Source organism: Danio rerio, chromosome 20, assembly GCF_049306965.1.
Source record: "Danio rerio strain Tuebingen ecotype United States chromosome 20, GRCz12tu, whole genome shotgun sequence".
NCBI classification, from domain to species: domain Eukaryota; kingdom Metazoa; phylum Chordata; class Actinopteri; order Cypriniformes; family Danionidae; genus Danio; species Danio rerio.
Window position 1 is genome coordinate 9500650 of NC_133195.1, and position 13446 is coordinate 9514095.

The following is a 13446-nucleotide window of genomic DNA, read 5'->3' on the forward strand; positions in this document are numbered from 1 at the left end:
ATTTTCATAGAAATCAGATATCTGGAAGCCCCCAAAATAAGTTAAAGTAACATAAAAATATTTGTAATCATGGCTTTTTGTCATATGGTCTTTTACAATGTTACTCAAAATGTTGAATGATGTGCTGTGAATGGCATTCTGTTAAATAAAACAGATCTCTGTGGGCCTCAAAAATGCATAGGCTCTTATAATAGACTTACCCTGAGTTTTGCAGCTTGTTCAAAGTACAGTATTTATATAAAATGGGGTGAAGCAACACAATTCTTGAGCTTTTTTGGGACAGCTTAACTGTTTTATTTTCAACTCATTTAAATTTGTTCTTAGTCAGTTTGTGTTGGGACAACATGAATGAATTATGTGGAACCCTGATTTTTTTTTTTTTTTTACAGTGCATTTGTTGGTTCCTCTGGGCTCAGCAGAGGCTCTGTTTTAGTTCAGATCATTTGTTCGGCCTGCATCTGGGCTGTTTTTTTGCATGAGAAACTCCACAGATGTATCATCGCAAAGGGCCATCTTTCATTGTGTTGAACTTTTGGCACACTTATTAGCCACACAAGCAGCCTAATTAAAACTAGTCATCAGTGACTCATTGCTTTGCCCTCAAACAGATGACAGAGGAGCGCCGATAATGTGTAATGGTGATATTATCAGGAAATAATGAATTCGCACCTAAACAACAAACATTCTCAACATTCTAAATGAAAATGTTGGACTCTCAGCGTTAAAAGTGGGTCCCTGCGAGGTTATCTGCTTATTTGTGATCAATGTGTGGTAATAAGCATTGGCCTGGAAGAAAGACGTTAAAAAACACACGCACACACACACCCAGTCTGTTGAGCTATCAATAGATGTCCTAATTAAGGGCGAACTTCTAAAGCAATTTCCCTCGTGACCTCACAAACATCACTTCATAAAAATGAGCTGGATTAAGTATGTTATTAAAGTAATTCATTCATAAAATGGATCTGCAGTGTAAAAGCAGTGTACTATATGTACTTGAATCAAAAAAAAAAACATGCAGTAATGTTTGCTTTAGTCTTTCCAATAGTTTTGCCTCCAGATAAATTATTTTCTAGACCTGCTGCTGGGGATATGGTATTTTTTTATGCCATCACAATGATCCGCCACTGCAAATCGGTATTTAATACACCAGTGATGGGTTTTATATAAGAGCAGCAATTGCCACCTCATGCCACCCTGGTAAATCTGGATATAAAGTCAGAATATGAAGTTGAAAGTTAACCTTTAATTCAACAATTTTATACAGGTAGCTATGAGCCACTTTTATGAAAATATTTGAAAAGCCTGTCCACCAAATCATATCATAATGAGGACACCCACACACCCTCACGACTATAAAAGGTTCATGAGAAGCTTAAAATATAAGATTACTTAAACTTTTTATGACATTTATTCATGACATTGAACTTGAATAATATTTGAAATTGGTAAAAATAATAATAATAATAATCACAATAATATGATAATATCACAATTTTGCTGCGTGACAATTGTGAAAGACAGAATATGTCTGCTTTTACATATACAGAGAATACATATTGAGCTTATGTGCTGAATTTTGGGTAAAACGTTTTTTAAAAAGTCATTTTTCACCCAAATGTTCTTATTTCATCTAATTAAATAGTAAAAGTTTTAATTTCTTATTTAAAAATGTAAAATGTCACATTGCCATTGCTTTTGTCTGTGACCATAGTATTTTCATAATAAAAAAATAAACTATTAAAACCATCACAGAGTTTTTTAATGGCTTTAACTACAATTACTATTCATGTTTAAACATCCCAAACATCACATTTTACACATTAAAACCAGTATATTTTATTGTTTCTCACTGGGATTTAGGGACAAAATCCATTAGGATTGATTGGTTTTAATATGCCACCAACAAAAGAGAAAACAATTCAGGCTGAGACCTTTGTTGTTTCTCTTCAAAGCAATATAATTTCCATTTTGAACAATAAAACCATTACAAATTATATGATGGTTTCTACTGTTGTTTGTTTCAGTAGCAGTGTATAATACTCTCTCATTTTCTGTTAGTAAACTCCAGTGGATTCTAGGTGGAAAAACTTCCACATACGTAAATGCCAGACAATGGACTGAATGATTCAGTGGCCTAAATATTGAGCTGCTAATGCAGATGGTGGGCAGTGATTGGGGCTAAACGCTTTAAAATCTGGGTTTCTGGCTCATTCGCTTGTGCAGCCATCAGATCCTGTAGGACATTTCCAACCTGCGGCTTCAGCCAACAGGATTACCAGGCTCCCCCGCTGTGATGGATCCCGTTTGCGGCATGTACCACCAGCTCCAGCTGAGAAGACGATCATGTAGCTCCACAACCTCCTCCAACTCGTCCACCTCACCCCAGATCTTCTATTCATCCCGGGGTTGTGTAGGCTGGTACCTGGCAGCTGGAAACAAGAGCTGCACGTCTCGCAGTCTCACCTCCAGTCCCAGCGGAAGAAGCACCAGCAATAGCAGTGGCTCACGCCGCTCCTCCAGTTGGGACAGCACTAGCAGCTCGGAGGCGACAACATGCTTGAAGCTGAACACCAGCAAATGTTATGAACAAGAGCAATGCGGTGAGCCATTGAGAAGCCTCAAACTCAAAAGCTTCCAGCAAGGGGCGCTACTGAGCAGTGAAAGAATGGGAGTCAATGTGACCTCCAGTCAGGACGTGTCGCATCCGGTAGTGTTACAGCATCAGCTGGAGCTAAAAATCGAAGCCAAACTGAAGTTCTCCCAGTTCCTGGATGAAGTAAGCAGCCGAGTTCTCCGTCCCACCAATCTGTTTGTGTCATCCAGGCAAACCGTATCTTCTAGATCCAGTTCTTCAATCTCCATTCGCAGCAAGACACCAGAACCTCAAACTGAGGATTCAGCAGGCCTTTCACAGAGCGTCCAATCAGGGGAGGATATGCAGGAGGAACAAGGTGCATTAGAGACTGTAGGAAAAGCCTACCTGGAGACTGATATTGACTGTGTGCGAAGGGAGGATGAGATAAAGGAAGTAAAGATAAAGAAAGAGACAGCCATCATCTTTGAGAGCAGTGAGAGAAAAGAGGTTAAGGCTCCAGAATGTCATCTAAACCTCATCCAGAGGATGAGACCCGTGAGTCCACTGCACTATAGGGAGGAAAGCCCTTCTAGATACCCATACAGATCTGTTTCTCTGCCCCGGGACATCAATATGGTAAGGCACTTTTCATTTCATTTTCACTATTTTTATAGTTCCACTGCATTTTAATCAATACAGAGGTCAAAGAGATCGGGTACTCGCATCAAATTAAGTTTGTAAAAGTTAGTTTCTGGAGAAAGCACAATGAAAACAATGATTCATTGAATTTACTACATTTTTAAGGTATGTAAGTGGTTGCAAACATTCATTTATTCAATTTCTTTTCCGATTAGTTCCTTTATTAATCTGAGGTCACCACAGCGGAATTAAAAGCACATGTTTCATGCAGCGGATGCCCTTCCACCCGCAACCCATCATTGGGATGACTCACACACACTCATTCGCACGCATACATACACTATGGATAATTTAGCTTACCCAATTCACCTGTACCGCATGTCTTTAGATTGTGGGGGAAACACAAAGGGAGAACATGCACACAAACGCCAACTGACCCAGTGACATTCTTGCTGTGAGGCGACAGCACTACCTACTGTGCCACTGCATTGTCTGGTTGCAAACAGTTTATATATATTTCTAAATTTAATGTTCAACTTGGGTGGCATGGTGGTGCAGTGGGTAGCACTGTCGCCTCACAGCAAGGTCACTGGTTCGAGTCCTGGCTCATGTTTCATGTGCTGCTCCGGTTTCCCCCACAATTCTAAAGACATGTGCTATAGGTGAATTGGGTAAACTAAATTGTCTGTATTGTATGTGTGTATGTCCTGGTTCCCACCTCGTAAAAATGTCAAAAATCAATATGTTGCGGCTAAATAAACAGTCCTGGGACTGTTTATCTGATTAAGGGACTATTTATCTGATAAAGTGTCACCAATGCAACTAATCAGAAGAAGTACTAGTAGTGCAACAAAATTAATGGGAAACTTGTTTTGTATTTTAAAATTATGGATTTAATGGAAACCACTGATTTTACATCAGCCAGCCAGAGTCAAGAACTCAACAGCCCTGTAAAATACTAATAACATATAGATTTTATAAGTCATTGAAAAAACATCAATGTAAGGCTCACAAACAACATTAATTTAACACCTTTTATATGGTAGCTGTCAAGTTTGACAGTGATTTAGCCTGTGTAGATCACTGGGGAACTACACATATGCCAATTTAATGAACTACAACTCCCATCATGCACCTCAGACACACCAATTCCTGATTCCCCCTGATTACTCACACACAGCTGGAGGCTCATGTTGGACTGATGGACCATATAAGCAGCACTCACACAGGCACATACTTTGCTGAGTCTTGTTTAATTTAACAATGCTCATGCTGCACATCAGATGCGGATGCAGTGTCAATTGTTCAAGTTGAAAAATTTGAATTTCAGTGGACATTTGCGCCTATTTAACCAATCAGGAGCTTTCTCTTGTAGGGGCGTAATTATGATGTAGTGCCTGTTGTTGGTGTCCTTGTGGAAAATTCCTTGCCGACACAGACAACAGTTCATCAAACTGGGCTTAGTCGGAAGCACCGTTGAATGCTTCCATCATCCAGGTATAGTTTCTGGAGGAGTTGATGAACTCTGGGTGCACCTCTGATAGTATCTAGCAGACTCAGACACATCGCCGAATGAATCTACGCTGTTTTTCAGCCTTCATAAAACACATAAACACAACTATTCTCTTATTAAAATTCATGTTAGCCATTTAGCAATGAAGCTAGTGTCACCGGACGGAAACCCTGCCCATGGCGCAAATCTGCATCTATTGTGAAGTGGATTTGACGCGTTAATGAAGCGAGTAAATTCAAAATGTTCACATGTTTATTGATGTGAGAGTAGCGTGATTTATTTGCGCATTCCGCGTCTGGTGTGCACACAGCATAAGCGTTCCCTTGTCTAGTGTTGCCGCGCTTTTGACTTGTTTTCACTTGTTTACTTGTGTATGATCTTTTGCCGCCTGCATCGACCACTTTGGCTGTTAACACGACTACACTTTTGGATTACTCTCATGCTTCTGTTTGCTCCTGCTTTGACCATTACCTGCCTGACTCAAAGTTATTAAACTGCATTTGGACACTCATCTCCATTTTCACCCTGACTTTCTATGTTACAGTATCAATATAGCCTCAAGTGATTTTCGATTTAATTTCTCCAATAGAAATATAGCAAAAGTTCCACAATCTGTTTAGAGGTTTGCAAGAACAACCTTCTCTGTTTCTCTGTAAGTACTTCTGCCATCCAAAAAAGAAAAAAAAAGAAAAAACCTTTTTCAACAGCTATCTCAGCAGACATTTTAGAGATATAAAGCCTGTGTAGGATGCGCTATCATACAAACCGTAACAGTAGTAAACAATACAGTCTGTCCCTGACTCATAAATACATCAGAAGGCATTGCTATTGAATCAAGCGTTTAGTCAAGCTGAGCCCTGGAAGGATAAGAGTATCACAAGTGAACCAGCGCACTTTATTACCCACGTTAAAGTAAAACCCAGGCACATATCATAGAGAGTGTTCCTAAAACACAGCAACCTCCCTTATGCTCTCGCTGCATGCATTGATAGTAGTACAGTACATTAAGGGGTAAACGAGATGCCAGCATAGCCCTAGTTTGTTATTGTGTGTTTACAGTTGAAGACACTGTATTCGTGAATCAGATCAATAACTAATCTGGCACAAAGGGAGCCAAGTTTCTCATTATTCTGTACGGACCATATACAGTATCTGCCAACTAATTGGATCGATTGTAGTTTTACGTAACAGCATAGTGTTGGTAAACATGTGTGCGGTTATATCATGTTGAGCTGATTGGCTGTGATTGTGCACTTTTTGAACGACTAATGGGATGTTATTCTGCAGGTGTCATTATTCCAGATGTGAACCTGTTAGCTTTTAAGTGCTTTAAACATGTTTACCTGTTCCATTCGCGAAGCATTCATTTGTAGAACACACACAAAATCGTTGCCTTAATTTATTATCTGATTAAAATTCAGTCTTTGCCGTCACCTTAGCAACTGCTTGAAAAAAAGGTGGGCGGTGAGGGGGCAGAGAGACAAGTCTGTGTGCCTGAGAACAGAAAGAGAGAGAGAGAGAGAGATAGTGTGTGTTTGTGTGTGTGTGTGTGTGAAAAGTGAGAAAAAGAGAGAGAGAGAGTATTTGTGTGTGTGTGTGTGTGTGTGTGTGTGTGTGTGTGTGTGTGTGTGTGCCTGTCAAATGAAACTCGCAGTGCTCCCTTGCCATTTGTCGGAAAGTGAGATTTCCAGTCGTTGCCAGAAACAATCTTCATTGGAAAGTGGAGGCTGATCTTTATATTAGTTGATTGAGTCAGTTTCCTGCTTTAATGGACACTGCAGATATAATAAGTGAACCTTCATGTCATCTGCTTCAGTGCCAGATTTTCAAAGGAACATCTCTTAAACAGAACCTCTTGATCAGAAATGTATAGGTGATTATAATTATTTTTTGTTGTAGTAGTAGTAGTAGTAGTAGTAGCACACATTTATTTTCCCAGTGTATTGATTGTGAGTGTATACACTAGGGCATTTAACGCTGATCTTAACTCCAGGTTATTGTCCTTCCAAAAACATCTTTAAACCTTTGGTGAAGTATTGGTCCCACTTGTATTTTTTTTTTAAATTTGTTACTGTGCTTAAAGGGTTTGTTCACACAAAAATGAAAATTCTGTTAATAATTACTCAGTCTCATGTAATTCTAAAATCAACTCAAGTTCTTTCCATTTATGTACTCCTATATGCATTTTTGGAGAGCGCAAAATACATCCCAGGAGCTACGCTCTGTTTTTTTCCTGTTTTTTAGCGAATCCACGAGAGGGCACTGTGTACGCTTTTGTCAGATTTCAAATTCTCTTGCTCCTTTCGCCACTAGAGGCCACTGTCAACTGACTGTCTGACTGACCGACTGACCAATAACCCCACTCACGCCCTTCTCTAAACCGAACCGATAGAGTTTTTAAAGGAACTGATTGACCAGCACTCATTCACTACCCTAAACCCAAACAAATTTTTCAAAAGCAATCCAGAAAAAGAAAAGCCCTCTGCTGATTTTTACCACGTTTTCAAATCTTCCGAAGTAAGCAACAAGCCACTGGGCAAACTGGTAACATCAGGAAAGCCATCCATATGAAGGTAAGTGGTCAGCTGGTAGTGCTAAAAGGAACAGCGTCATACCACCCCATAGCATTCCTTTTAAAGACGAAATGTAGCCATACGTAATTCTGGCTATATACTTCACGATCTCCAGAAATGTATATTTTTTTCAAAATGTTCCTATGTTGTCCAAAACCCTGAGAACCCTTTGTTCATCTTCAGAACACAAATGCATATACTTTAGATTGAATCAGAGAGCTCCCTCATCCTTCATAGACAGCAAGGTTTAGATTTGTTTGCTATCGTCTGCTAAACAGAATGGTATCAGGTTACAAGAATACAGTTATGTGCAACAGCACAATCTCACAGCAATTCAGAAATTTTTTATTTAATGGCTAGTTCCTGTAAATTCGTCCAATCTCATTTGTTTAATTTAGCATGATTTGTTTATCCCTCAATGACTTTGGTTTATGGGTGTTGTGTGCCTTCTTTTTAAAATTGTACAGTTTCGTACGACTGAACTTATATTCATTTGTGCGAATTAGCCACTAATTGGACAAAATGTCAAATAGTTATGATAAGGCTGAATATTTTCCACTCAGTGTCAGTATATTGTGCACATTCCTGAGCATGTTTATTTGTATTTTTCTGGACTGTGGAACTTGGAGGATGTCTATGGATCTAAAATATTTAACTTGTATTTAAATGACAAACGAATGTCTCAGGGGTTTGGAATGCCACGAGAGTGAGTAGTTAATAACACCATTTTCATTTATGTATGAACAAACTATTTAAGTACATTTTTTTTTCAAGTATCTGCACTTGAACTGAGAAATTCCATTTTATCATTACCATTTTTATTTCAATTAAGCAATCCAAAGCTTTTCCTTTTCTACACAGTATTTAAGGGTTTTTAAGAAAAACATGGATTCTGGGAATCAATAGCAGTATTTGTGAACTAGATTTTTTTTTTTTTACGTTACTTTGTTAAATTGATGAATTCTACAAATCCTATTGCATTTTTTCTTAAGAAAACTCACTAATTCAAATGATCCAGTTCAGGTGAGTCTCCAGCTAACGACCCAAATGATCTGTTCACAGTGATGCTGCATTGCATTCAGTTTTCTCCATCACTATTTTGGGTGTAGGAATGAACCTTTTTGAATGGAATACAGCATGTGACATCAAACAACTTCCCTGCAAAAAGGATCACAGGGACTGAAGTGTCCATCAGTTGTAGCCTTCAAAATACTTCATTTCAAACGGCCCTTCAAAGTGGCCAGTCTTGAGAACTTCAGCTTGGAATGGCACTTTAATGTGGCAGCCATGTGTGTTTTCTCTCTGACGTGCCCTTTGGAATACAATTTACTCACTTTGGAATGCACCGTGAATCTGCAGTTAATGAGTCTCAAGTTCACATCAATTCAAATGATCTGTTCAGAATGACTGTATAGTTAGCCATGATCAATTCACATATTGTATCTGGTCAGAATAAGACTCCAGTTAAAGACCCACTGTTTCAGATGATACAGTCATAGGGAATCTTCATGTAATGATTCGCTGATTCACTTATTCAAATAATACAGACCAAGCAAGCCTTCAGTTGTGTGCTGGGTTCAGTAAATGACATTGACAGTACATATGCAAATAAGGACATTAATCCAGGTTTGTGAAAGTACAGTATGTACCTACTGTGGCTCAGCGGGTGCTATCAAAATATTATTTGTTGTTGATGTTTGTTTTGGTCTAATACGCTAAGCAGGCATTAGAACGAGAGGGAGAAAGCCTACGTGTTTGTGCTAAGGGTTTAACTAATGCTGTTACTCAGCCACTTTTACAGTACGTTCTAATTATAAATTATATACTATAATATGTTCACAAAGGGCAGCATGGTGGCTCAGGGGTTAGCACTGTTGCCTCACATCAAGAAGGTCACTAGTTCGAGTTTCTGTGTGGAGTTTGCATGTTCTCCCTGTATTGGTGCGGGTTTCCTTCTGGGTGCTCCAGTTTCCCCCACTGTCCAAAGACATGGGCTATGGGTGAAGTGAAGAAAGGTAGTGTAAGTGTGTGAATGTGAGAGTGTATGAGTGTTTTTTAGTACTGGTTGGTTCTGGAAGGGCATCTACTGTGTAAAACATATGCTGGATAAGTTGGCGGTTCATTCTGCTGTGGTGACACCTGATGATAAAGGGACTAAGCCAAAGAAAAATGAAGGAATATGTTCACATTAAAATGAGTGAGATACACTGAGCGAAATCAAACCTTAAACATTAAACACAGGCTCATTCTGAAAATGTAGCTCTACATTCCTGGAGATCGCGAATTATGTAGTGAGTACGTACAGCTCCATTTCGTATAAAAACGAAAGCTACAGGGTGATGATGCCATTTCTTTTCACACTTACCAGCTGATTTCTTACCTTTGTGTGGACGGCTTTTCTGCCGTTACCAGTTTGCCCAGTAGCTCGCTATGTACGTTGGTAGACTTGAGACGCAGAGAGGAGTTGACCACAATAATGGATGTCAAGTCTGGTGAAGAACGATTCCAGAAAGCAGGTAAAACAAAAGCTAAAAAATAACATAAACAAGTAAATAACAGGGTGAGAATGTGGAAAAATATGAAAACGGGGTAAAAATCAAGCGAGGGCTTTTCTTTTTCTGGATTGCTATTGAAAACTGTTAGTTGAGTTTAGGGAAGGAGTTGGGCGGATAAGTCTGTGCTTTTGAAAACACTATTGGTTGGGTTTAGGAAAGGAGGAGGGGTGGGTTAGTTGATCAGTCAGTCAGTCAGTCAGTTGACAGCGGCCTCTGGTGGATTTACGTGACATCAGCAGGCATGAATAACACATTTGCCACAGAAATATGAGATCTAAAATAGCATACACAGCTGCCTCTGGTGGATTGGCGAAAAAACAAAAAATGCAAAAAACATATCTCCTCTGACGTATTTGGTGCTCTCCAGAAATGTATATAGTGGTATGTTTTCAGAATGAATGGTCGTTAAATAGGGGTTATATTTAGATATTTCCTAGACCCAATGTCTCATGTATCATAAAAACCACCTTCCAAACATTAAAATGACAAAGTATGCACACTATGTTATTTCTAGCACAACAATCATTTCTGCCTCTTAATTGTTTTTTCCAAATATATTTGTTACCAAGGAGACAACATTGTCTGTGAAAAGTGTCAAATCTGAGAAACGAAAAATCAATGTTAAATTTCACTTGCAAACTGAATGGTTTAATCAAGCTGCAAATATGCAAGAAATCAGAAAATATGAATTAAATGTGCACTAAAATGTCAGCTTTTCATTTTTTTGTCTTACAAAAACAAATATATATATATATATATATATATATATATATATATATATATATATATATATATATATATATATATATATATATATATATATATAAATTTATATTTTTCTATCATTATTATTTCTGTCTCATGTAGCCAAATATAATTCCGGATGGGGCAGAAATAACTATAATTATTGGGAAATAAATGTTGAATTTATTGTTGTATTGTTTTTTTTAAAAACATAAAATACCACAAGTTAAAATATTTTGTATATGTATATGTATATGTGTATGTGTGTTTATTTATATACTTACTAATTTATTTAGATAGCTAGATAGTGTTTGCGTTAATTTTGAGAAATTAAAAAAGCCATTCACTCGGTATAGATATTTAATATCTCACATTTATAATGTACAATAACGACAAGTCTAATAACTCCCTGGACAAAAACAGATGTTAGTTTTTTGTATGATAACAATACTTCAGGGGCCTGTTTCAGTAAGGAGGTTCAAACAACTCAGAGTTTAAACTTGAACTCTGAGTTGATTTACCGAGAGATTAAAAACTCAGAGTTTTCGGTTTCAGAACAGCTGATCTGAGTTGGGTCAATCAACTTCGAGTAGACCAACTCAGAGTTAAGCGCGCACACCGTGACTTTAAAAAGGCATTATCAATGGAGCGCAGACATTACGAGTGACTATGGCAGTATCTTATAAAAGAGATCACCATTTCTTTCTCCAGCTGAACTTGATGTTCTTATGCAAAGTTATAGCAAATATGAGCGTATATATTTGAAAAGAAGCAACCATCAGTGAAGAAGAGACAGTTAGCGTGGGAAAACAGCTGCTCAAGTTAATGCCTAATTTCACTTTTTAAGTATTTAAATATTTAAGTATAATAAAATAAGTAATGTAATTTGTGACGTTTATATTTTTTTCTAAACTTTTTTATACATTTATTAGTTTTAAATGATTTAACAGTGCACTTGTGTGCCTGCCTTTTTTATTGAAGTGATAGAGGTTAATATAACATTTAGAAGGTAAGCAGTACTAAAAATAATTTTTAGAAAGAATAATAATCCCATTAATCTAGTTACATGCATGTCGAAGGTGAATTTAATTGAATTATTTATTAAAAAAGGATAAGCCATCTAGTACAGTTCTTCTGTGTGTGACTAAAATGTAGGCAATAGCTATGTTTCCATCCAAATATATTACATAAATTTATGTGCAAAACTGGAATATTGCATAAAAGATGCGAATAAAATTCCATCCAACGTGTCAAAGAGAAAAAAATCGTCACTTCCTGATTAAACTGGCACCAAATATCAACAGTAAAAACAGAATTTACTGTGGTAGAAGAAGCTGCGTCAATTAATTCTTTATTTAGCCTAATTAATGCACTTGTGCCTCGATGTCAGAAGACAATGCTGAAACACAATGAGCATGTGGGGGCGTCTGAAGCCATGAGACGCGGAGACTCTTGACACGCACCAGACGTTCGGAGGTAATTAATAATATACTAATACTGAAACAGTTAAGGCATTTTAGAATGACTAAAACAATATTTAAGACATGTTGCAGTGTGCTCAGCCTGCTGGTTTGTCCATTTACACACATTCATTATCATATGATCATGATCTTTTTTTTTTAATGTACATACTGTAATTTGTTCAGTAAAAGTGTTTCCATCGTAGTTTATGCGCACATTTTCTATCGAATAAAAGTTTATCCTACTCAGTTATGCGCGTTTTTTATGCATATTTTAAAAAGTTATGTGCATCATGACGTTTCTATCAATCGTTTTTATGCACGTATCCAAAATGAGCATTAAAATAGGTGGGTGGAAACGTAAGGCTAAGGCGAGAAATACCGCTTCATCTTTAAAAAAGGGGAGGAGACAGACAGAAACTCTGAGTTTAGAGAATAAAACCTGCTTCTGACCAGGTTAGATTCACAGAGTAAGTTACCACAGTAACTGACTCTGAGTTAAAGTTACCTCTCTTTCAGAAACAGGCTTGACTTACCCTGCTTTCTCGAGTTTAACAAACCTGCCATTTTGAAACGGAAAACCCAGAGTTTCTCTCATTTCAGGGTTAAAGTACTCTGAGTTTTCACTTAACCTCCTTTCTGAAACAGGCCCCAGAAGTGCTTATGAATCAATACAAAACTGTTTATTCATCTATTAGAATATTTTTAGACTACATAAAAAAAACATGATAATTATAAAGATACCATGTACTTAATACATTTGTTATCTATCTATCTATCTATCTATCTATCTATCTATCTATCTATCTGTCTGTCTGTCTGTCTGTCTGTCTGTCTGTCTGTCTGTCTGTCTGTCTGTCCGTCCGTCCGTCCGTCCGTCCGTCCGTCCGTCCGTCCGTCTATATGCACACACCAGTATTTTAGACTGTTTCAGTTAATATATGAATAAAACTAAACATCATATAGCAGATCTGCCATCCAATAATTGCAAGAAGCTTCAAGTTTTGTTACTTCCTATAAATCTTAATTTTAGACTCAATTTAATATGGTGATTAAAACAATGAATGCTGTTTTGACTTCTTTTTGAGTGTGGCGTGACAGATCAATATATCGACTTCTCAGTTCAATCAGCAGCAGAGCACGAGTGAACATGATCGATCATTCCTATTTACTTGAACAACACATGAATGAACATCTCTCTTTGCATGTAAATGCTCGATAATAAGTGTCTCATCCATGAAAAGGTGTCAATAAAAAATGTCACATTCACATTTAAATCCATTGCATTTCCCTTAGACAAGCCATTAATTTTCCATTATAAATAATGATAATTGAATTCATATTAAGACACAGCCACCATTTGTACAGTAAAACACTACTGTTC

The 13446-nt window shown here is 37.5% G+C and overlaps 1 protein-coding gene across 1 annotated transcript in view; it reads left to right on the forward strand.

The window, feature by feature from the left end:
• The first annotated feature begins 391 nt into the window (after positions 1-391).
• The window catches only part of si:dkey-174m14.3, an 84527-nt gene continuing 71472 nt past the window's right edge, over positions 392-13446 (forward strand). Inside the window, exon 1 of the mRNA XM_068215510.2 lies at positions 392-3214. Within this exon, the coding sequence (XP_068071611.1) occupies positions 2297-3214 (918 nt within the window). The 5' untranslated portion in view covers positions 392-2296. The remainder of the gene's footprint in view (positions 3215-13446) is intronic.